The following is a 26,882-nucleotide window of genomic DNA, read 5'->3' as shown; positions in this document are numbered from 1 at the left end:
GACCATAAAGGTTCACTTTCTTTCCTTCAGTTTTCCACCACTCAAAATAAGGGGCAAAGAATTGTTCACCCCCTTTTCCTTCAGCTTTTTTCCCTTCTTTTTCAAGTCTCTCCTACCAAACACCATGTACATTTCCAAATGAAGCATACATAGAACATTGGATTGAATAAAGATCTCTATAATCCCTCAATACATTTTACACATCACAGAAGGCTATCTGGGCATCAGGACATAAACACAAGAATGGAACGGATTTGGTCTTTGTTATTTAGTATTTTTGTATAAATTTTCATTCCATACCACTCTTAATCCATTCTGTTGCTGCAGACCAAGCATTAGATCAGACGACAAAAATGATTTAAAACATGCATCTTTTACTAGAGAAGATTAGAATGTGTGGCGCTGTTTTCACAATATACCATCATCATGATCACTAACATCCACTGGTAGCATCTTGTTTAAAATAGCAGATTGTCAAACATTTGTTGCAATTTCATAATTATGTAATTAACATGCAACAGTAGTATCATAGTTAGAAATGGATCATCAACATCGATTTTGCAGTTCTATCCAGATGAAGCAATACAAGATCATCAATATAGTTCAAACTTGTCTCAGAAATAAAAAGCCATAGAAGTACAGAACTTAGGATGCCTCTGTAGCTGGTTGGGTCACTCCACACTTCACCAGCTTTGCACTCAAAGACTCAGGCGAGCAGACCTGATACTTCACATTCCCAGAAGGTGAAAGGAAAACCTCAGCAAGTTCGAGCTTATCTGCAGTAAGACTTGTGCTGTCCATGGTTTTGCTGAGCACTTTCAGTGCAAGCTGAACAGCATCTTCCCTTGTTATATCATCCTTGTAATCCTGTTTAAGCATTGACTGTGCTGCCTGATTGTTCGCACCAATTGCTGCAGCTTTCCATCCACCATAGTTTCCACTGGGATCACTCATGTACAGCTGGAAACCAAAATTTTTATCCCAACCTGCAAACAGAAATGAGACACCAAATGGACGCAGCCCACCGAATTGGGTGTATCCTTGCTTTGTATCACAGAGAGATTGAACGAGCTGCTCAACAGGCATTGGCTCTTGGTATGCAAAAGTGTAGCGTTGAGCTTGGACCCTAGCTGTATTGATCAGAATATTCGCATCTGACATTATTCCTGCCACAGCACAGGCAACATGATCGTCAATCTTGTACATTTTCTCGGTGGAAGTTGACGTTTGGAGAAGTTTTGAAGTGACTTTTTTTTCGCCAACCAACACAACCCCATCTTTTGATAGTATCCCAATGGCTGTGCCAGCATTTCCAATGGCTTCCATTGCATACTCAACTTGATATAGACGGCCTTCTGGTGAGAAGATTGTTGTACGGCTATCATATCTCCGAGACATATTTAGAAATCACCTGCAATAAATTACCAACGGAAAAGATACCAAGTTAGAAAATAAGAGTGCTAGCCTACATATTGAACATCATGAAAAAGGAGACTTTTCATCAACTAAGCCAGTCTAATAAGCCGTAAAACCAAGAAACAGAAGTATAAATTAAAGAATGCAAAAGGGGGACGGAAAGAATTACATAAGAATGCAGAGAGGAAAAAAACCCTTCATCATCAACCAAAATATTGAAATAAGAAACGCACAAAACACAAATAGTTATTAAATATTAGAAAATTCAGAAGAAAAAAAAACATATAATATTTTCATATTAAACTAAACCACAGAAAGTAAGAATTCAGTAACCCAAAGAGAAACAGAAGAAAAAAGGGAATTAAGTGAGGAAGATAGAATAAGAGAAATAGAAACAAAACATATATAATATTGGGGAAAATATACTAACACACCACAAACAATCTTTTAGTTTACAAAAGACCCCTTTCTATTAAACTAAAGACAAAGTTTTAAATGGGTAAAATATGGTGACTGTAATTCTACATATTTTCATAGGATAGCTAGTGGGAAACTAAGAAAGAATTTGATGAGGGAGATGGGGGTGGATAGGTGTGTTATTATGTCAGATTCTAGCTTGCCTCTGAGATCACTGATTTTTATTCTATTTTGTATACTGAGGAGGGAAGGGGAGCTTAGGTGCAACGGTAAGATTGTTGCCATGTGACCTGGAGGTCACGGGTTCGAGACGTGGAAACAGCCTCTTGCAAAAATTCAAGGTAAGGCTGCGTACTATAGACATATTATGGTCTGCCCCATCCCTGGACCCCGCATACACGGGAGCTCTGTGCACCAGGCGAGCTTTGTGCACCAGGCTGCCCTTTATACTGAGGAAGACAAGAGTAGGCTGATGGTGAAACAGTTGGAGTGAGATCCTTAGTCTATAGATAACATAGCCTGGTAGGAGGGAAGGGCTGCAGTTTTTCGGATGGAGAAGGATAAAGTTCCTAGGCCGGGTCATTTTATTCTGGCTTTCTATCAATATTGTTGGGTGGTAGTGAAGAATGACTTTATGAAGGTTTTCAATGAATTTTATTGGAATAGGACTTTAAGTAAGAGTGTTAACTCTACTTTTATCACTTTGGTGCCAAAGAAAAGTAGCTCTATTAAGATTTTTTTTTATAGACCTATTAGTCTAGTATCTAGTGTTCATAAAAAAATCACTATAGTACTAGCTAATAGATTAAGTGTGGTGCTTGATAAAACTATCTTGAAGGTTGAGAGTGCTTCTGTGGGGAAAGACAGATCATGGATGTCATTTTGATTGCCGATGAAGCTGTTAAGAACATTAAGAGGAAGAAGAAGGGGCTCATTTTTAAGTTGGATTTTGAAAAAACTTAATATAGAGTTGGAACTTTTTGCATAAGATTTTTTGTGAGGAAGTGGTTTGGAGAGAGATGGTGTAGATGGATGGAAGGTTGTATGTCTAATGTGAATTATTCGGTCATAGTGAATGGTGAGCCGAAGGGTCATGACGGAGATTAGACAAGGGGATCCTCTCCCTGTTTTTGAGTAGGATGGTTGATATGGTGGTGGATGGAGGATTAGTGAAAGGTCTAGGAGTGGGGAGGGAGGAGATTATGCTGTCACACCTTCAGTTTGTGGATGATACTAACTTAGTCTTGGAGGATCATAAGCCGTCTTTTCTAAATACATTGGGGCTTCTCCAACTTTTTGTCAGGGTGTTAGGGCTTAAGATTAATATGGGGAAGAGTGGTATTGTGGCTATTAATGTGCCTGCAGAGTTTTAGGGAACTAGTTTTGAAAGTAATGGTGCACTGAGTTGGAATGGCCTCTATCCTATCTAGGGGTTCCTTTGGGGATAATCCCAGATTAGTTAGTTTTTGAGACTCAGTGCTGGAGAGAGTGTGCAAGCTTTTACATGGGTGGAAGGGAGCTCTTTTCACTTTGGGAGGTAGGATTACCCTAATTGAGGCTTGTTTTTCTCGTATCTCGTTGTATTTTCTTTCTATTTTCAAAATACGAGCGAGGGTCGCTAGATTGAGATAATTATGAGAGATTTTCTCTGGTCAGGGGCAAGGGGTTTTAGCGATCATTTGGTGAGATGTGAGGCGGTTTGCAGGACTAAGAGGGAGAGTGGTTTGGGTTTTAGCATTTCCTAGATTTACACCCTCTTTATCCCCCATACTAAAATTTGAGTTAGGTAACTGTTGTAGCATCCGTTTTTGGAAAGACCTTTGTTTGGAGAATGTTGTTTTGTCAACCTCTTTTCCTCGCCTATTTCGCTCTAGCTCAGGGCAAAATGATCCCAATTCTTTTTTTAGTGTAGATCCTTGAATGATAGAGAAACAATTGAGTTATCTTCTCCGTATGTTAAACAATCGTAAGGTATCTTTAGAAGATGATAGTAAATCACGGTTGTTGGATCCTTTGGGGGTTTATTCTTGTAAATCAATATGTGAATTCTAGCTTGGCACCAATTTGTCCTTTCCACTCTACAAAATTATTTGGGAGGTAAAAATCCCCCCAAAATCAAAGTGTTTCTTTGGTTGGTTGTTCTGAATAGGAATACTAATACTTGTTGCAGATTAGGAGACATTTAAAGGCTCTCTCTCTAGATATGTGCGTGCTTTGTTTTGATTTCTCATAATCTGCTCCACATCTTTACTTAATACTTACATTGCTATTTTACATGGAAGGTTTGGAATAAGCTATTCAATTATTTTGAAGAAAGTTAGGTTTGTCCAAGAATAGTGGAGTTTTTGGCAATATCTTTTGTTGGGTTTCATAGGAAGAATGAAGGAATTGCATTATGGAATTGTGCTTTACTTGCACTGTTTTGGGGTTTGTAGAAGGAATGTAACTTGCATACGTATATTTTTAGGGAAGAAGTTATCATATTTGTTGGTGTGGGAAAAGGTCCATTTTCTGCTAATTTATGATGTGTGGGCAATGGAAACTTCAAGGGGAAGTGTTTTTCAAATTTCAGCACGATTGGCAATCTCTTCTTAAAGTGTGATGATTTTCTTTTGCTGCTCTTTACACTTTCTATTTTTCTATTTTTGTTTCCTCAAGGGGTTTTCAGATTTCGATAAGAAGATGTCTTTTCTCCTGATTGTACATTCTTTCTCCATCTAATTAGTTTCTTTTTCTCTCAAAAAAAAAAAAACCCTTGTTAATAAAAAGACATAAAATCTAACATACTAGAATGACTGATGATTTTTTTGGACAAAATTGCCCTTATAAGCCTCTGGAAGATTACGAATTTACGATCAATATATTTTAATATATGAGTGTAAAGGAGAAGCCTGTTTGTTACATGCATTCCACCTACTTGTTTTCTTTTTTTATTTTTATCATCTTTATGAAGCAATAAAAATAGAATTAGTTCTTAGCTTGTCATACAAAAAATCAATATAGAGAAGAACTCAAGAATTGTTAATCCCTCATATTATCAACATAGAATAAAATTAGAAAGTTTCAACAAATATTGAAGATTTTGATAGTTGTATAATAGAGCTAAATGAAATCATTGTCAAAAACATTAAAATGATGTGAAAAAATTAAATAAAACATCCAACAACCACCAATTATTGCAACTCCAACAATTTCCCCATCAATTCACAAACTATAACCAATGTCACAAACTATGAAAAATCTGTGTCCTGTAGGACCTTTTAAGTCAAATAATTTTTAGGATGTTTGCATGTTTCTTATGCTTATAAGAGCAATTTCTCACCTAAAAAATTATCAATTATTCATCTGACATGCACATGATGCTAATCTGCTAGATTCAAATTCTTTTATTAATAAGATAGTTCAATTGGTTTTGCTTATCACCCTTAAAAGTTCTAGAGAGCTAGGGGGTGTAAGTGTATTTTCCCCAATATGGGTAGAAAAAGCTCTAGTAAATAAAGATCCAGAGAAGGTAGATGTTAGGACCTGTCCTTCCATGCTGGTGTATGACCCCTTGCAAATGCTCCAAGTTCAGCTTTGAATATTTACAAGAAAAGCTACAAATAATTTCTTTTATTTTAAAATAGCACTAAGATGCAGGATGGGATTGATGCCAGAATAATCTGGGTGATTGCAAAGGTGAAATTTATAATGAGTGCCAAAGTGCCAAGAGATGGAACTTAAATAGGCTGCCTACATATCCAAAATGGGATTGGGTCTTAACATAGTTTGACAACAAAGGGGCAAGTCCATTTTTCTTTTGCATTTTTCTTTCCTCTCTTACTTTTCATTTGCTCCTCCTTGCAGAAGTGAAAATCAATGTGACACTTGTCTTAAATTGAAGGGAAGAAGATGGGATGGTGACCACCCTCCACAACTGCAATACTTAAAACCTCCAGCCACATGGGTATAATGCTCATTGTAGAGATCTTCAGAATGGACAAAATAATCTCCATTGTAATTTAATCTCTTGGATACACATGAACTTTGTCCATAGGTTCAGGCATGGTTTGAAGAAAGAAAATGCCGACATATTGATACTCAAGGGGATAGCAAGTGATACATACGTTAATTAATGGTTATGAAAATATTGCAGTCGTCAAACTATGGCTTCCTATCCTACATAATGTCACAGTCACTTCAGTCAGGAATTCTTGCTCTTCTTTTCTTCTTTTAATTTTTCTCCCTTAGTGTGCCCCACTTCATTTCCCTCAGACTTGGGTTTAATGTTTTTGTTGAACGCCGCAATGATAACTTCAGTTGATTTAAGGAACCAAAGTTAGTAGCAAGAAAATGAGAAGAATGGAGTGGCAATTCAAAGCATCGAATTATTAAAAGAAACTGAAACAACCAAACTCAAGCAAAGGGACTCATAAGCACAGGCATAAATGGGCAAACACGAACATAAAAGCCTTGATAAAATCATCCACACGACAAGCACCTTCATACTTGAACCGTGTAGAAAACTAGTCAACAAACATACAAGCAATAAATTCGTATTATCAAACCAAATATCAGCATCATTTTTAATCTTCAAAATTTTATTTTTCCTACTTTTAATAAGAGCTATAGTTTGGAAAAAAAAAAAAGTATTTTGACCCCCAGCTTTTAACCATCTAATCTTAGGTTTTTAAGCCTGAAAAATCTCTTCAGCCTTATGAGGATTAACGATTTTCATATTCTAGAACAAATTTTTTTTTTTCTTCAAATGAATCCTAATTGACATCATTATCAGACAAAATCTAATATTGAATACTACATAATCCCTCCAGTTTAATCTTATGGCTTATTTGGCTTGCAGAATGGAATTGATGGAGGAATGGGAACAAATTAAGAGTTGAGTTACTATAGGAATGGAATGGAATGTGCACTTCCGTTTTAGTGCTTCGCTGAAGCATGGAATCAATACTAGAATGGAATGCTAACTCCGTTCCAATGTTAGTTATGTGAAATAAAATAGGGAGAAGGGAATCGTACTAATACTAAATTTATCACAATGTTATTATGCACAGAGGACCATCTCATGCTATATAATACACAGAGGACCATCTTATGCATGCAGGGCATTAGCAATAAGAGCCATTCAATCTCCTGGTGCTGTTCCTTTTTAATAAATTCCCCTCATATACCAATGTTCAGGTTCTATTTTTCTCCCAAGTCATTTTCTCACTTAAAATCTCCTTCCCCAACTTTTTCACTAGGAGCCATATCATTTGGAAGGCAAGTTTCCTTTGAAGACTCAGATCATCATCTAGACAATGACTCTGGATAAGATGAATAAACATGACATGGTAGAGTTAAGAAGGCCCTACATGTCTCTCAGTCCGAACATGTGCTTAATGTGTGGTGAGTCCAATGAAGCCAGCGCACTTTTTCCATCATTGTATGGCATCATATCATGCTCTATTCTCTTATCTCAGTGAAGCTTGGGTGGAGCCTTGGAATGTGAAAGATCTCTAGCTAGCAAGTTTTTTGGGTTTTGGTTCAAGCATAAAAGGCTATGTTTTATGGAATGGGGCAGTTTTTGCTCTCATTGGACTCTTTGTCTTGAGATCAATGCAAGAACTTCTAGGTGGCGGCGTGGCGCTCAATTTATCCATGCTCATTATGGGATAGAGGAGGAGGAGGGGTGGTATTACTGTCCGACCTTCAAAGAGATTGGAGGGCAGACCTATTACAATCTGTTTCAGTTGTTTATCACTGTTCCCATTCTTCTTAAATATATAAATTACTTTCAGAAATAAGGTAGAATAACTATTTGCTCAATAATTCCAAAGAATTATAAATCGCCAAAAAACTATAATAGTAATAATAAAAATAATTAAATCGAATACTTTAGATTAGTTTTGGTACAAGTTTTTTATTGTCTAACCATAAGTTGATCTTCTGGCTGCCAATATGTCCATGACTATACAATGTGACTGTCTTAACGTCACCAAGTTGCTCATACTTCCCACTGAAGCAAGGGCTGAATGGGAGGGTACAGTAATAGCAATGTACAAGTGACCACATACACTACAAGAGATGACATTCTGCTACTTCCTAGGATGACTAACTAATAAAAATCATCTTATATTGTCTTAAAGTCACCAAGTTGATCATACTTCACACTGAAGCAAGGGCTGAGTGGGTGGATACAGTAATAGCAATGTACAAGTGCCCACATACGCTACAAGAGATGACATTCTGCTACTTCTTAGGATGACTAACTAATACAAATCTCTTTATATCCTCTACATAAAACAATAAATATTAAAAATAGTAAAATCCATAAAAATTCATTAATCCAAAAATATGATCCAATGTTAATATCTAACAAATCATTATCCATAAAACCCCTCAAATAGTCTTAAAATACTAATTTTTGAACCCCACAACCCAGCAGCAGCAAACAGCAGGTCACATATATTTCCTGCTCACAAAACAAACCCAAAAATATATAGACACACACACAGTAACCAAAAAACCAAAGAGGAGTCCATGAGTATACCTCAAAAGGGCACTACGCATTCCAAAGAACAAATATAACAATCAAACAGTGGCAGAATTAGGAACCAACGGGCGCAAGCCACCACTTCCCCCCACCCCCCAAAATATATATATAGACTGGAGATTAGGGGTGTAATTGGTTCATTACAGTAAGGTTATGGGCTAAACCGACCGAAAACCTAACCGAACCTTGTGGTTTTCAATCGTGGCGAACTGAAACCGAAACCAAACCGAACTTATTATCCCTTGGAGAACATAAAATTTGGACGGTTCGGTTCCAGTATTTTCAGTTTTTAAACGATTTTTTTTTAATTTTAAATAATTTTTATATAAATTCATTTTTAGAGTAAGAATATTTTCCAACAGAAAAGCTAGTATAATTTGTCAAAATAGTAATCATGCTCAGGTTCAGGTTTTAATACTCAAATCTTGATTAGATTATCATGGACGAATGAAATGTAACAAGAATCATATACTCAACTTGCAAGGTTGCGGCAGGTTGGAGACTCGGAGTCGCAGGAAGTGGGGACTAGCCGAGGGCTTGCTATCCGACGAGGAGGCGACGAAGGCTGTAAGGTTGCCGGCCTGCGGCACGTTGGAGGCTTGGAGTTGGAGTCGCGGCAAGTGGGGACTGATGCAGAGCCGCAGAGGGAGGGTCGGCCACTGGGCGCTGGCGGGTGGCACTCCGAAGCAAAAAAGAGAACAGCAAACCCTAAACCAATTGAGAATTTCAGATTCAAGAAGCTGGTCCAAATTCTACCTTTTCAAAATTTATAGTAAGCGAGCATAACTAGGATAATGGGCCAATCATATAACACATATAAATTTATTAATTTATATATAATTTATATTTAAATCGCTTTTTCCATTTTTTGGTTCTCTTATATTTATAAAACCAAAACCAAAACAAAAACCAAAAATTTTCATTTCCTAGAACCGAAACTAAAAATTTTCATTTGCTATAACTGAAACCAAAACTGAATCACTTGGGATTTCGATCTGATTTCGATATGATTTTTAATTTTTTAATAAATTTTGTATTCCCCTACTTAAAATGACCTTTTTATTTTATTTTATTTTATTGTATTATTATATAAAAACTTCAGCCCCCAACGAACCCTTTGAACCCCCTAGTATGGCACCAAACCTACGGATCAGCGTCCTCCGCCCCTAGGTCTCGCTGATTAGGGCAAAGTCTGGATACGAACACGGCTTCCATGCATCAATTGAACGTTCGGTCAACCCAATCCCCGGGATACATCTCCATTACCATCCATAATTCTCATTGGCTCACAGAGCGAACTCTCATCATCCACGATCTCCGCTAGCTTACAGAGTAAACTCTCACCATCCACAGGTATCGCTGGCTCCGCGAGTGTATCTATCTAGAATTAAACCCTCGATACTCCTTCTTACGTGCTGATGCCTTTTCACTGTGCCATGCTTGTGGGGGCGAAATGCTCCCTTTGTTGCCCCTAGTGAAGATGACCCCTTTATTGTCTTTACATATCACATTATTAACAATTTTCATTGGCAAAATAATATAACATGAGGTGGGGTTGATAGGTGATTGGATATGAACCAATTTCCATCATAAAGGTTTCATTGATGGATTCTAAAAATCAAAGAACAAGGTGTTAGGAATCTAGGAATAATAATCACACACACAAACAAAATAATCACACAAAATAAGAACATTAGATTTACGTGGTTCGGTCTAATATGACCTACGTCCACGGAGCACACCGAATATACTATAATATGGGAGAAAAACAAAAGGAGGAGACACACACTTAACTCAACTCTTCTCACACTTTTTTCTCTCTCACCTTCAGCATTCTCACACTCCTCACTCACTCACATCCCTTGCACACTTCACACAATACAAATATTCTTAGTTATAAATACATATGATAGATATAAAAGGAAATGAGTTATTGCATTCTAATGGTTAATGAGCATGTGGTTTTTAATGGATTATTTGAGCACGTGATAATTGTGTTTTTTGATGGAATGAATTTGGCACACTCATTCTCCTCCGCTGCAGCTCATCCTCTTAAAGGCGTTTCCATTTTCTTCGTTTCCATATTTTCTCCGTTTCCATTTCAGCTTAACAATCTCCCACTTGGAGATGGAGATACTATCTGAACCAGTATATAAATAATGATGTGCTATATGTCTTCAAGTATGAAGACCAACTGAAGTTGAGCACAACTTCAGCTTCTCTGTAGTCATCACCTTTGTCAACATATCTGCCGGATTCCTGTTACCTTGGATTTTTTTCAGTGTCAACACTCCATCCTCTAATAGAGATCTGATTAAATGTTAACGTAATCCAATGTGTTTGGTTTTGGAATGAAATACAGAGTTCTTTACTAGATGTATCGCACTCTGATTGTCACAGTGCAAAACATTTCTTTCATGCTTTATTCCGAGCTCTGTTAACAAACCTTAAAGCTAAATCATTTCTTTACTAGCTTCTATCACTGCTACATACTCAGTTTCTATAGTGGATAAAACAACAATCTTCTATATCCATAACATCCAACTGTGACATCCAACTAACAGTTGTTGTGCCAACAGTGAACACATGTCCGATGGTGCTTTGGCGATGATCAATTTCATCTGCAAAATCAACATCAACATATCCTCAAATTTTCAAATCTCCTTTGCTGAAACATAGACACTTATCAATAGTGCCACGTAGATATCTCAAAATCCACTTCACTGCTTCCTAGTGAGTCTTCCCTGGATTTGACATAAACCTGCTGATAGTTCCCACTGCTTGACTAACGTCTAGTCTAGTACCAACCATGACGTACATGAGACTTCCAATGGCTGAGGCGTAAGGTACCTTAGTCATGAAATCCTTCTCTTCATCTGTCTGGGGAGCTTGATTCTTGGAGAGACGAAAGTAACCAGCCAATGGCGTATTTACTGCCTTGGTGTTGCTCATGTTTAATCTCTGTAAAACAAGGCTAATATACTCCGACTGAGATAACTGCAACGTTCCATGTTGCTTATCTCCGATGATCCGCATCCCAAGTATCTGCTTGGCTGAACCCAAGTCCTTCATGTCAAACTCCTCCAACATTTGCTGCTTCAATTTCCTGATTTCTCCTATATCTGGTCGTGCAACTAATATATCATCGACATATAGCAATAGTATGATATAGCTAGAATGATACCTCTTGAAGTAGCAACAGTGGTTAGCAATGCACTTCTGAAAATATTTTCCGCGCATAAAGCTGTCAAATTTTCTGTACCATTGACTAAGAGCTTGTTTGAGACCATATAAACTCTTCTTTAATCTGAACACAAGATCCTTTTTACCTTTTACTAAGGATCCTTCTAGTTGATGCATGTAAATCTCCTTATTAAGATCACCATGAAGAAATGTTGTCTTCACATCCAACTGCTCGACATGTAGACCTTTTGAGGCAACAATGCTTAATGTTGGTTGTCCCAGCTCGGGAGTATAGTCTAGAGGAGGGGTGAATAGACTCTTTTCGTGGAATACATATTTTTCTACAAAATAAAAATTTTTGCAAGATATAAGAAATTATATCGCAATATAAATATAAATCATGCATAAGATATAAAATAAAGAGTGTAAGGGAGAGAAAGAACAACATCGGTATTTTTACGTGGTTCGGCACCAAGCCTACATCCACGCCTTAGCACCAAGCCAATGATTCCACAATCCACTATAATCACTCCTTCCGCAGCGGAGCAAGCCTTACAAACTTGGGAACAAATCCCTACCACTCACAAAGAGCCTTTACCGATTCGGTTCACTAAGAACCTTACAACATGGTTCACAAAGAACCTTTCACACGAAGATGGAAGATTACAAAGAATGTTCCTTACAATGAGCAAATATGATGCAAGAGTTACAATACGCACTCTCTCACACAACCCTTATTACAATCAATTTATACACAATAAAAACTTCAAGATGTGCTTTGGTGCTTCCGAGTCAGCGTCCTTCCGATCTTTCCTATTTGATGTCTACTCGGTCCGATATTTGCTTATGATTTGGTACTTCCATGTATCCGACACTTTGTACATGTACTAAATAAGATCTACAAAGATAGGAAAACACTAGGAACAACATATAGGTTAATATCATCAAAACACATTAAATAATGATGGTGTAGCCACTAAGGCTAACATTCTCCCCTTTTTTGATAATGTCTAACCTATTATTAATTTACTTAATCTTTGCATTTGTTTATACTAATCATGGCTTGATATGCAAAGATAAGCTTACTTAGAACCACTAATGGGTTGTTATCATCAAAATAGTGCAGTTAAGCTCACATAGCCTCTAAGGCTAACACTCAAGACTGATCTAATGGTTGTTAACTTCACAACTAGTGCAAAAATGTCAGTGTAGTCAATTCCTTCCTTCTGCTCGAAGCCTTTGACTACCAATCAGGCTTTGTATCTCTTGGATCCATCATGCTCCTCTTTGATTCTGTATACCCACTTGTTGTGAAGAGTCTTCTTACCTTTAGGTAACTTAGCTAGTTCCCACGTTTTATTGGAGTTGAGGGACTTCATCTCATCCTTCATTGCAAGCTCCCACTTGCTTGAATCTCCCTCCTGACATGCTTTATCATAGCATTCGAGTTCTTCTCCATCTGTAAGAAGTAAATAATTCATATACCTCTTATTTGGTACATGTTGTCGAGAAGATCTCCTAAGCTCTGGAGCTGGAGTAGGATAGGTTCCTTTGCTTGAGGAATCTCGGTATTTTTCTGTTGTCTCCTATGCCTGAGGATTCTTGGTGTTTCGCTGTTGTGTCTTGATACCTTCTAGGACATCGTCAAAGTCTACATAGGTTGTTTCATTTTGAATTGGTTCTGCGGGTTTTTTTGGTTCTGTTGTGTGTCTGTCTTTGTACATCACCTTTTCATTAAAGATCATATCTCTGCTTTTGATCACCTTCTTTTTTTCATCATCCCAAATGCGATACCCATACCCATCTTCACCATAACCGACGAAGGTGCATTTATGGGACTTTGGTTCAAGTTTGTTTTTGTTATGATCATTAATATGCACATATGCCACACAACCAAAAACTTTCAAATGTGAAAGTCTTACCTCTTTTTCACTCCATACCTCTTCTAGTAGATTGTTGTCCAATGGTACTGATGGATTATTGTTAATCAAGTATGTTGTTGTATTGACTACTTCTGCCCAAAACTGCTTGGGTAAGCTTAACTGCATATGCATGCTTCTGGCTCTTTTAGTCAATGTTTGGTTCATCCGTTCTGCTACACCTTGTGCTGAGGCATACTTAGCATAGTTCTTTTAATCCTGATACCATGCTTATAACATAATTTCTTAAACTCGGTGTCATCATACTCACCATCGTTATCGGTTTCTCAACTTCTTGATTTTCAAACCAACTTCATTTTCAACAATTGCTTTCCAAATTTTGAAAGCATCAAAGACATCATATTTGTATTTCAGGAAGTAAACCTATACCTTCCGAGAATGATTGTCAATAAACGTTATGAAGTAATTCCCTCTACCTGAGGATGAGACAGTCGTTGGTCCCCATACATCTGAGTGGACTAGTTAAAGTCTCCCCTTCTTTGGGGTAATAGTGAATGTCTGGAAACTAACCCTCTTTTGTTTCCCGAGTATACAATTCTCACACATATTAATCTCTACTGACTGTAGATCACTTGTAACGACCTGCCTAATTTACCATATATTTCTTATTCTTTTTTTTCACATAATAGCATGCAAATAATCACGATAACCATAAACATAATCCACCCAGACCCATGGGTACTGGGAAAAAAAAACCTGTCATATATCACCGACACCCTAACAGCGGAAAACATACATAATATACATAACAAACCAACTGTCCAAATACAATACTAGAGTTTTACAAACCCATCATATAAATATACACACATCCCAAAATGATCATAAAGTTCCCAAGGGTCACTACCAAAAAACCCATATGACCCTAACATAACGACTTACCCTTCTGGCAGGGTAGATCGGGTGACCACTAACGCCCTGGAGCTCTATCCGCTCCTTTACCTGGATTCCCTGAAATGTTTTAGTGTTGGGGTGAGACACCTCTCAGTGAGGGAAATAAACTAATATCAATGTGTGACAACATGAGTATTTTCATATGTCAGAAGCATATATTGTATATAAATCGTATTTGTGAAAATTGTCTGATAATTTACTAAATAAACATATTTAAAAGTAATATACATGTCATGTTATATCTTCATACGTGTAAATCATCTTATACAACTGTATAATATGTGAAATAAATCCAATGATGGATAGCTAGCTGGTGTCATGTATTAACCCCACATGACTGGGTTGTGCAACCCGAAAGCGAGACCTAGCAATGGCTGACCGACCATGCTAGATTAAAAACTCTGATCTGTAAGTACGATGGATCTACCCCACTTGGTTCGGATTTCCAGGGGAACATCTCCAAACTACATTGAAGCCACATTATAGTAATCCTAAAAAAAAAAAAAATTAATTAATTAATTAATTAAAAATTGTAAAAAATTAAAATTAAAATTAAAATTGAGATTAAAATTAAAACAATAATTAATTAAATTATTATTAATATTAATTAAATAATAATAATAATAATAATAACATATAATAATATATATGATATATATGGGATAAAGGTTATATCCTGAGATTCAATCTCAGGAATAACCTAAACGGAGAGCCGCAAACCCCCCCTCCTGTACCTACGTAGTCCTCATTCTCTCTCTCTCTCACTCTCCTCCATCTCGTCTCCGATATTCGGCCAATCGGAAATCCGAAAATATCATTGGGCTCTGCTCGTTGCCACCGACACTTCTACTAGAGCGGATCTATCGTGGGAGCGGCGTAGGCATATCTCCTGGGGTAAGGTCAAATCTCAAACTTATCTCAATTTCTCTTAAACTATAAGCCTCATTAACGAAAAAAAAAATTGTTATGAGACTCGTGAGGAGATTCTTTACAATCTAGCAGGAGCGAGTTTTCGAATTGGAGCTCCGGGGTACCAATCCTAAATCGGGGGTATGTTTGATAATTTAAACTTTTATTAGGCTATTTAGGGTATTCAGAACCTAAGGGAATTTTAGGAAAATTTACTCTAAGGATTGTGATGTATAATATGGTGAAATTTGAATTTAAGAGCTTAGGGGTTTTGAACGTCATGGGGTGTAGGCCGGAATTTTATCTTGCTTTTCAGGAATTAGGTAACGAGATTAAGTTAAGTCAGTAATTTTATGAAACTTGAATCAATTTAATTGTTATATTTATATAAATATATATATTTATTTATTTATTCATTTGGAAATTTAAAGGCTATTTTGAGAACCAACCGCTCGAAATGGATTTTACAAACATAGGATATATGGTATGGTATTTTTGAATAAAATGAACGGTGGAAAACTTGTTTATTTATATGGATATGTTAAATGTGGAAAATCGTGTAACAAATGATTCAATTTGTATGGATTATTGTATATCTGGATTTGGGATTTTGAAATACTGAATTGTCTGTAAAATACTGAATTGTTTGAGAAATACTGGAAATACTTGTGAAAATACTAGAACTGTTTATGAAATGTAGAAGTTTGAACTAACGGCCAATGGCCGGGTGTTATTTGATTGGCCAAGGGTCAGGATTATTATTTGACAGTCGAGGACCGAGTTTTAATTGACGGCTATATGTCGAATTGTATTTGTGGCCAGAGGCTAAGTTTTTGGAATAATAGGAAAAATATGTGAATTGATATTTTAAATGGTGATTTCTATTATCTAATTTGCATGACATGCTTTAGGAACACTGGGAACCAGTGTATTGTGAGCACGGTACTGTTACTAGTTAGACCATGTGCATCCACACTATCTAGATAGAAGTGTAGGGGGTCCAGCCGACTGCCTGCGTGAGGTTGATGTAAGGGCGTCGGACTTACAGTTTTGCTGTGGATGCTTGCAGATGTGTTTACAGAGGATGATATTTTTTACTTTGTTTGGGCTGATCACCCAGGCTTAGTCCAGCTTTCGGGCCGCATAACCCGTGCTATGGGGAAAGTAAATGGCGTGTTTGTCACAGGGAGTGTCTTATATGCATATCTGTTAATTTATGTGAATATGAATAATTAATAAGATAATTTCTAGGGCTTGCTGAGAAAGGTGAGTGCCCTAGTAGTAGTAATGGTATTAGAGCAGAAGGAAGCTACTTGTATGGGCGGGTAATCTTCCCTATCCTCGGTTAATTGTGTGTGTGAGTGTAAATTAAGAATGTTTTTATAAATGTGTTTATCTATTTAGTGAACTGGTTATTTTACGTACATTAAATGCATGTTGGCCACATACTGACATTAACTTAGTTTTTCCCTTACTGAGTTGTGCCTTACCCCTACTTTACAAACTGTCTTTTCAGGGAATCCTAGAGATCGGGTCTAGTGGTGTAAATTTTATGTAGGTAGTGTGTGGATAGAGATTTTATTTTTGTTTAGTTTTATGGGATGTAATAATGTGAAAATGAATATATTTGTGTATAAAGACAGTTAGAACTCTAGTAATATAATTTGAGGATTTTGTATTTTATTTCCACTGCATATGTGTGTTTTATATATGATGAACAAGGTATTAGGTACACAGATGTCACTAAAGTAACACTCTGGGGCCATGTGGCGGGTCGGGGTCGTTACAGGTGGTATCAGAGCCTAAGTTTGCTAGGTTCTAGAGACTTTAAGGATTGATAATTACCAGAGTATAGATTGAGATGAGACAGGGATAGGAGTGGGTAGGTTAAGATGGGTTTTAGTCTGGAAGCTTGGAGGCAGAAATCTATTGACGGACTTCTATGATTTTCTGAATCAGTCACGAGTTTCAGAAAACCATGGTAAATCCATCGATGGTTTCGTTTCTAGGTTGAGGGACTTGAACTCAAGAAATTTAGGTTGGAATGTTAGTATGAGTAGGTATGTGTGTGAAGTTAATGTTGGGATGGAGATTTTTATTCCTCAATGGTTTGGTGATAGAATAGGGATAGGAGTGGGTAGGTTAAGATGGGTTTTAGTCTGGAAGCTTGGAGGCAGAAATCTATTGACGGACTTCTGTGATTTTCTGAATTAGTCGCGAGTTTCAGAAAACCATGGTAAATCCATCGATGGGTTCATTTCTAGGTTGAGGGACTTGAACTCATGAAATTTAGGTCGGAATGTTAGTATGAGTAGGTATGTGTGTGAAGTTAATGTTGGGATGGAGATTTTTATTCCTCAATGGTTTGGTGATAGAATTGGAAATTAAATTATTAAATTAGAACTCATATATTATTTCAATTCTATTATTCCATATTTACATTAATTATGTTAAATGTGAAATTACTAAATCAGGTTATATCCTATTTATAGGATGGATTCGAGGGGAAAAGATGTTGTGATTGGAGGAGATACCTTTAGCGAGGATGATGCTGATGCTTCAGCAGTGCTACGAAATATAGCGCAACAGGCTAGAAAGAAAAACAGGAGGGACTCTAGAGAGCAGGATCAACCAGAGGCTGATAAGGGTTGCACATTTCAGCAGTTCACCCAGGCGAACCCACCAGTGTTTGCAGGTGGACCGAACCCGATCGCAGCTGAAGATTGGATTCAGGAAATAGAGGAGCTGTTGGGGGTGTTGGAGTGTATTGAGGAGCAAGAGGTGAAGTATGCCACTTACAAACTAGTGAGGGAAGTAAAGAGATGATGGCGATTGGCGAAAATGGTGGAGGAGCAGCACCCAGGGCCGACGGCTATCACTTGGAGCCGGTTCAGGGAGGTTTTCTTCGACAGGTATTTCCCTACTGTCACCCACACAGTTAAGGTAGAGGAATTCCTGCAACTGACTTAGGGGCCCATAACTTTGCAGCAGTATGCAGCCAAGTTTGTGGAGTTGTCCCGTTTTGCTCCACACATGGTTTCGAATGAGCCGCTGAAGGCACGAATGTTTGAGAGGGGACTGAGAAAGAGCATACGCGTGCAGGTGGTGGCGTTGTTGACTCAGAGCTTTTCTGAGTTAGTGGATCGGGCCATGGCAGTTGAGGCCAGCATTCAGGAGGGGGAGAGTGTGGTGAACTAGAAGAATAGGTCCTTGCCTCAGGGGTTTCAGACCAACACTAGCCAGGGCTCTTGCAAGCGGCCTAGTAATTTCTCGAGCCAACTACAAGAGATGGGGTACCGAAGCCATTAGGGGGATTCCCAGCACCCTATATGTTCTAAATGCCATCAGAGGCATTGAGGCGAGTGTAGGGGAGGACTAGTTGTCGACTACCGATGTGGAGTGACTCACTCGAAAAATGAGCAGCTCGAAAGCTATCCCAAGTATAGGAGTTCTGCTGTGTAATATTAAGCCCAAGGGCTAAATCGTCTCCTCAGGGAATGTGTTTTAATCTCAAAATTTACATTCTCCCAATCGAAAATAAAAATGTACTGAACTCAGTTCAGATTTCGGATTTTTTAGAATTTTGGAGATTTAAACAAAAACTTAAATTAAAGTCCTGAAACTAGCATGCTTCAATTTAAAGAGTACGAATGGAAATTCTAATCTACCTAAAGAGACATCAAAACACGCGCTAATTAAAAATGGTAACATTGATCATGGAATTAAAGCACGTAATGGAAACACAGACAAAATTCAAACACAGATTAAAAGACTAAAACTTTTATACAAACCAAGAACTTGAACCAAAGTTTAACTATCAATTGACCTAAATGAGAATAAAACACAATAGAAACATAAATAAAAGGAACTAAAGGAATGATAAATAAATAAAAGGAGTTAAATTAAATCCGTCCAATCTAATAATAACATTAATTAAAAGAAACATAAATAAATAAATATTAAACTCCACTAAAACAAATTAAAATAACTTAACACCCATTCAAACAATCTTCAAAATTCTAATAAACAACTAAAGAAGAGAAAAGAAATATTTTGTTGCAATTGAAAACAAAAGAAAGAAAATAAAAGAATACAGAAGAGAGAGAGAGAGAGAGAGAGAGAGAGAGAGAGAGAGAGAGAGAGAGAGAGAGAGATCTGCAAGAAGGAGCTGCTGAAGCTGCTGTTGTTGTGCTCGGGTACTGCTGTTAGAGTGGTGTTGTGGCAGCAGGGAAATTCTAGAGCAGCCTTGCTGGTTTCGGGTGGCTGGTGGAGAGGATGGGAGCCTTGACTAAGCTGCGTTGGCGAGGTACAAAAGCCGTGAAAATCTGTTACTGTTGGAGAACCTGCTGGCAGAGAAAATTCCAGGAGCAAGTAACAAGAGAGGAAGAAGAAGAGAAGAAGAAAAAGAAGAAGAAGAAGAAGAAGAAGGATAAGGAGAAGAAGAAGAAGAAGAAAACAAGGGAAAGAAGCTGCAAGAGAGAGAATAGAGAAAAGCTAAGGGAAAGAGAAGGAACAAGAGGAAGAAGAAGAAGAAGAAGTGAGGAGAGCCCTCCTAGGGCTGCCTACTGAACAGGGGAGAAGGAGAAGGGGATTTAAGGGGTAGTTGGGTTGCCCTAGACCCACGACCCGGATGGCTCAACATGACCCAATTGGAGCTGACCCGGCTTGCATAGCCGGGTCACATCACATATCCTTATATATATATATATATATATATATATATATATATATATATTTTCATTTCTTTTATTCTCTGCTCATCACCAAATTTGACCCTTCTGGAGTCCGTTTCTCGCAAAACTCAAAACACAAAAGTTGTATGGAAAAGTTATGTATGGAAAAGTTATGCATGAAATACGAACAGGTATCGATTTTGGTTTCCGAGATTTTTCCTGCAACAAAAAAGTTACCAAAACTTCATAAATAGTGCAATAAAACTCGAGAATGATAATTCGCACTTTATTAAAATATTGGATAAATTTGGACATTTAATTAAAAATATAAGCTGTAAAGCCTGGGTTAAAATGCCAAATTACGCAGTTTTGATGCGTAATCATGGAGAGGCAGGACATTGGATGCGAGATTGCTGTGCGGTGTTGAACTACGCGCCGCCGCAGCCGCAGTATCGAGGACGTCCACAGGCACCTCGAGGTTGTCACCAGCGGGGTGCAGCTCAGGCACAAGTATACTCACTTACACCAAGTGATGCGAAGAACGCCGACGATGTGGTGACAGGTACTATTTCCATATTGGCAGATAGTGTCATTGTATTATTTGATTCAAGTGCAACCCACTCGTTTGTGTCTCGGGGATTTGTTAAACTATGTGGGTTAGAGGCTCAATTGTTAGAGACTGAGTTAGGAGTGGGCACACTGACAAGGTCAGTGTTAATATGTAGCAGGGGGATCAGGGATTATCCAGTTGAGATTCAAGGGAAAGTGTTGCCTTCTAGTTTGATAGTCCTTGATATGCATGGTTTTGACATTATTCTGGGCATGGACTGTGTAGTGACCCGAAGAATAATATGATTTTAATAATAAAAGGGAGAGAAATAGAAACAGAAATAGAAGGAGGTCGTAGATTTCGTCGACGAATACAGGGCCTCGTCAATGACTGCATAAGAAAATTCGTCAACGAACACAGGGTTTCGTCAACGAGAAAATACCGAGAGAGGTTATGGGGCAGCCTAAATTTCGTCGATGAATATAGGGTCTCATCGACAAATTTAATAAAGGACTCATCGACGAGGTGACGTGTCTCGTCGACGAAATCCCCTATTCTATAAATATGGAAATCCAAATTTTAACTTTCTAAAGAAGCTATCTCTCCTCTCTCTGTCTCTCTCCTCTTCGATTTTCTCTCTCTCTCTCTCTCTCTCTCTCTCTCTCCGATTTGGGCTCGTTTCTCGCCGAATCGAAGATTTGAAGCTACCATGATGCTCCCGGCGAAGTTCTCTACGAGTTTGGCAGAGCGGATCGTTGGAAAAACGAAGTTGGAAATCATCCCAAAGTTGAGGTAAGACTTTTTAAGCCAAATTTGACTTTGTGGCAATTATAGAAAATGTCGTACATACGAAAATACTGAACTTTAAGATTGGGAGTTTTCATTTTTAGGGTGTTGAGTCGGGAACCCTGTAGGTGCGGGAAAGATTTTCTTAGAGGCTTTTCAAGAATCAGGTAAGGGGATAAACTAAGCTAGTCCATTTTGAGAAAATACTGTTAAATGATGATATGTTGAATATGTGGAAAATCTGTTAGTGTGGCATGAGTATAAAATATTATGAGATACTGTTTCTAGAAATGTGTTTATGATATGGATTTTTATGATGAAAAACTGGCATACGGACCGAGATTTTTATGTGTATTGCCGGCGTACGGGCTGTGTTATGTGATCGTGATTTGCCGGCGTACGGGCCGTGCTATTTGGATGTGATTTGCTAGCGTACGGGCTGTGCTATGTTATGTTTATCGGTGTACGAGCCGTGCTATGATGTGATTTGTCAACATACGGGCTGTGCTATGTGTTGTCGGCGTACGAGCTGAGCTTTGATAAAATGTGTAATACCGGCGTATGGGCCGATGATTTTTATGACATACATATATACATGCAAAATGATATGATTGATGTGGAAATTAATGATATGAGATATTCATGTATCACGATTTAGTATATGTATATGATATCAGAACTTGGTTGGCTTGGTCTAGGCTAGCATTTGCACGGTACCGTTGCTATGTGTCCATAGTTTTCGTGATCATGATATTTGTGTTAACGCCACTGTACGGAGTGGTGTGAGATTAGATGGTCGATGTGGTTATTAAAGAAGTGTGTTGTGATCGCCCCTGGTGTACGGATTAGGTCTGGCAGACCCATCGGACCACAGACTACTGTTTGATTTGGCAGTGGTCGGCCAACCATTTTCAGGTCCCGCTTCCGGGTCACACAACCCAGTCATGTGGGGGTAATACATGACAACGACCAGCTAACCTACCAGGATGGTTTTGATGCTATTATTACTATATGAGATGAGATATGTTTATGAAAATGCAATATGTTCTGCCATGATTTGATGTATACATGTTTTCCAGATTTGACGATACAGTACTGAGTATGTTATGTATGGTATATGTAGAACACAAAATACTCATGTTGCCACACACTAGTATTAGCTTATTTCCTTTACTGAGAGGTGTCTCACCCCTAAATTTCACAAACTTTTCAGGAGCCCTAGATAGGAGAGCGGGAAAAGCCCCGCTGAACTAGTGCTGTGTATCTACTCTTTTTGAAGGGTAAGTTTTGTAGGGACAGTTAGATTTTGGGGAAAATGTCTCTAGATATGATTTTTGGGATGTATATTCTGAGATACAGTGATTATAGCAAACCTGGTATATTGTAATATATATGGTAATGAGATGTACATTATTGTATGTTTTCTGCTGCTAGGGCTTCTACTGTATGTTCTGATATATCCTTGGTACCCACGGGTCCAGGTGGATTATGATTGGTTGAGTTGGGTTATGAGATATGTGATATTGATTTTATATTTTCTTTTTTAAAATATGGAAAAATGAGCAGGTCGTGACAGACTGGCTAACATCCAGCTACGCGAGCATTAACTGCCGCAGGAAGGAGGTTGTATTCAGACCTCCTAGGGAGCAGGAGTTTGTATTTGTTGGGTCGTGTGTGCGTTCGGCACCACGGATCCTTTCAGTTATCCAAGCAAAGAGGTTAATTTTGGGGGGATGTCAGGGTTACCTTGCAATGGTGAAGGAAGTGCCGAAGGAGGAACTCAAGTTGGAAGATGTCCCAGTGATAAGGGAGTTCTCTGATGTTTTTCCAGAGGATTTACCGGGGTTGCCTCCTAATCGGGAGGTGGAATTTGTAATTGATCTGATCTTAGGGACAACACCAATCTCCAAAGCCCCATACAGAATGGCTCCAGCTGAATTAAAGGAGTTAAAGGAGCAACTACAAGAGCTTCTAGATAGGGGGTTTATCAGACCGAGTGTATCGCCCTAGGGTGCACCAATGTTGTTTGTGAAGAAGAAGGACGGGTCGATGAGGATGTGCATCGACTATCGAGAGATTAATAAGGTAACAATGAAGAACAAGTATCCATTACCCTGAATTGATGACATGTTTGATCAACTTCAAGGTACGCAGATTTTCTCTAAAATTGATCTACGATCTGGATATCATCAGGTGAAACTTAGATCAGATTATGTATCGAAGACTGCTTTTCGGACTCGGTATGGCCATTATGAGTTCTTGGTTACGTTGTTCGGGTTGACGAATGCTCGAGCGGTATTTATGGATATGATGAACAGGGTATTCCACGAGTACTTAGACCAGTTTGTTATTATGTTCATAGATGATATTTTGGTCTATTTCAGGAGCCCTGAGGAGCATGAAGCTCATATGAGACTAGTACTTCAGGTGCTCAGGGAAAAGAAGTTATTAGCTAAAATTAAGAAATGTGAATTCTGGCTAGAGCAAGTTGCGTTTCTGGGTCATGTGGTATCCAAGGAAGGGATTTCAGTGGATCCGAGCAAAGTAAAGGCTGTAGTTGATTGGGCAAGGCCGAAGAACGTGTAGGAAGTCAGAAGTTTTCTAGGTTTTACCAGATACTACCGCCGATTTGTCGAGGGGTTCTCTAGATTATCAGGGTCTTTGACATGACTCAAGAGGAAAAATGTGAAGTTTGACTGGACCGATGAATGTGAGCAGAGCTTCCAGAAGTTGAAGCAGCGTCTAGTCACTACCCCAGTGCTGACCCTTCCATCGGGTCAGGGTGGATTTGTAATTTACAGTGACACATCACATAAGGGACTTGGTTGTGTTCTAATGCAGCAGGGGAAAGTCATTGCGTATGCATCTCACCAGTTTAAAGAGTACGAAAAAGAACTATCCTACGCATGACTTGGAACTGGCAGCAGTTGTGTTTGCATTGAAGATCTGGCGACACTACCTTTATGGTGTAAGATGCGAGATTTATATTGCCCATAAGAGTCTCAAGTACTTCTTCACCCAAAAGGAGTTGAATATGAGGCAGTGCAGATGGCTCGAGTTGATAAAGGATTACGACTACACCATTAGCTATCACCCAGGAAAGGCGAACGTGATAGTCGATGCATTGAGCCAGAAATCTAGGGGTACGTCAGCCTTAGCAGTTATGGCTTCGCACCAGATCGTGATGGACTTGGAGAGGTTGGGTGTAGAATTGGTAGAAGGGAATCATCAGGAGTTTATTTCTAGTCTGGTGGTTCAACCGAATTTATGAGAAACAATTAGAATAGCTCAGTTAAAAGATGCAAAGTTGATGGAAATTGTAGAGAAGATACAGGATGAGCAGCACACAGACTTTAATGTTGCTGAGGATGGAGTTCTCAGATTTCACACTCGATTGTGTGTGCTAGATGACGCAGAGATAAATAGGATGATTTTAGGGGAAGCTCACCGTTCTCTCTATATTGTTCACCTAGGTAGCATGAAGATTTATAGAGACTTGCGAGAATCGTTCTGGTAGAGTAACATGAAGAGGGAAATTGCTAAATTTGTGGGTCAATGCTTGACATGTCAGCAGGTGAAGGTAGAACACCAGAGGCTAGTGGGACCACTTCAATCATTGGATATCCCTAAGTGGAAGTGGGAGCATATCTCGATGGACTTTGTATCGAGATTGCCTTCAGCGTTGTATGGACAGAATGCCATATGGGTAGTGGTTGACAGATTGACGAAGACTGCCAATTTCATTCTGGTTAGAACTAGTTATTCCATAGATAAGCTGGCAGAACTCCATGTTTAGGAGATAGTCAGAATACATGGCGTGCCCGTGTCCATCGTTTCAAATCGGGATCCGCGGTTCACTTCCCGTTTCTAAAAGAGTTTACAGGGAGCGTTGGGTTCTCAACTCACTTTTAGTACTGCATTTCACCCTTAGAAAGATGGACAATCTGAACAAACCATTCAAATTCTCAAGGATATGTTACGAGCATGTGTGTTAGATTTTGGGGGCAGTTGGATCCGATATCTGCCATTGGTTGAGTTTGCATACAATAACAGTCACTAAGCCAGCATTGGAATGACACCATATAAGGCTTTGTATGGTCGCCGGTGCAGATCTCCGTTGTACTGGGATGAAGTAGGCGAGCGAAAGATTTTGGGACCAGAACTTGTTCAACAGGCCTCTACAAAGGTCGAACTTATTAGGAAAAGGATCAAGGCAGCCCAGAGTTGGCAGGAGAGTTATGCGGATACTCGCCGATGGGAGTTAGAATTCGAAGTAGGTAATATGATATTCTTGAAGATTGCTCCGATGAAGGGGGTGATGAGGTATGGAAAGAAGGGCAAACTGAGCCTTAGATACATTGGGCCATTTGAGATTCTGGAGAGGATTGGTTCGACGGCGTACATAATAACACTACCCCCGACGCTATCCAGGATACACGACGCGTTCCACGTGTCCATGTTGAGGAGGTCTGTTCTAGACCCCTCATATGTGATCAGTTATGAGTTGTTGGAGATCGAGGATACTCTAGCATACGAGGAGGTACCAGTTCAGATTTTGGATTGAAAAATATAGGAACTGCGTACTAAGGATATACCATTAGTGAAGGTACTGTGGCAAAATCATGTAGTTAAGGAGACTTCTTGGAAGTTAAAAACGAAAATACGCCAGAAGTACTCGCAACTGTTCAGCGAGGGATAGTGCCAGACGGGTAAGGGTATGGTTGTATATAAAGGGACTAGAGTAGGTTGTGTGGTTAGTTGTGTATAGTTTTAATTATGTATAGTCTTTGAGAAAATTTGTTATGGTTATTGTAATTTCCTAAAGGTAGTAATGTAACCACGGTATTCCTCCGCCATAAGTGAGAGTAGTTAATAAATGTGAGACGGGGCCGCTATGTGGGTGGCTACCGACTCTTCTATAGACAGGGGTAGTGAATTAAGAATGTGATTGGTAATTGTTAACAAATTTCGAGGATAAAAGTTTTGTAAAAAAGGGAGAATGTAGTAATCCTAATAATAATAATAATAATAATAATAATAATTAAAAAATTTTAAAAAATTAAATTAAATTAAAATTGAAATTAAAATTAAAAATTAAAAAATTAATTAATTAATTAAACTATTATTAATATTAATTATATAATATAATAATAATAATAATAATAATAAAAATATATTATTATTATTATTATTATTATTATTATTATTATTATTATTATTATTATAATATATATATAATATATATGGGATAAAGGTTATATCTTGAGATTCAATCTTAAGAATAACCTAAACAGAGAGCCGCAAACCCCCCCTCCTATACCTGCGCAACCCTTAATATTCTCTCTCTCCCACTCTCCTCCATCTCGTCTCCGATATTTGGCCGATCGAAAATTCAGAAATATTGTTGGGCTCTGCTCGTTGCCACCAACATTTCTATTAGAGCAGATTTGTCGTGGGAGCGGCGTAGACATATCTTTTGGGGTAAGGTCAAATCTCAAACTTACCTCAATTTTTCTTAAACTATAAGCCTCATTAACGAACAAAAATTGTCAGAAGACTCATGGGAAGGTTCTCTACAATCT

The 26,882-nt window shown here is 38.3% G+C and overlaps 1 protein-coding gene across 1 annotated transcript; it reads right to left on the bottom strand.

Moving 5' to 3' along the window:
- Positions 1 to 471: 471 nt before the first annotated feature.
- On the bottom strand, positions 472 to 9,179 carry LOC131150511 (proteasome subunit alpha type-4). The gene is made up of 2 exons (XM_058101267.1): positions 8,843 to 9,179; positions 472 to 1,411 (listed from the first exon to the last, which is right to left on the bottom strand). The coding sequence occupies exon 2, from the start codon at positions 1,396 to 1,398 to the stop codon at positions 646 to 648; it is 753 nt and encodes a 250-aa protein (XP_057957250.1). The 5' UTR covers positions 1,399 to 1,411; positions 8,843 to 9,179; the 3' UTR covers positions 472 to 645.
- Positions 9,180 to 26,882: the final 17,703 nt, after the last annotated feature.

The sequence above is a fragment of the Malania oleifera genome, chromosome 3 (assembly GCF_029873635.1).
Source record: "Malania oleifera isolate guangnan ecotype guangnan chromosome 3, ASM2987363v1, whole genome shotgun sequence".
NCBI lineage: Eukaryota > Viridiplantae > Streptophyta > Magnoliopsida > Santalales > Ximeniaceae > Malania > Malania oleifera.
The sequence above is the reverse complement of the archived record's forward strand: the minus strand, read 5'-3'. Positions and strand labels throughout refer to the sequence as shown.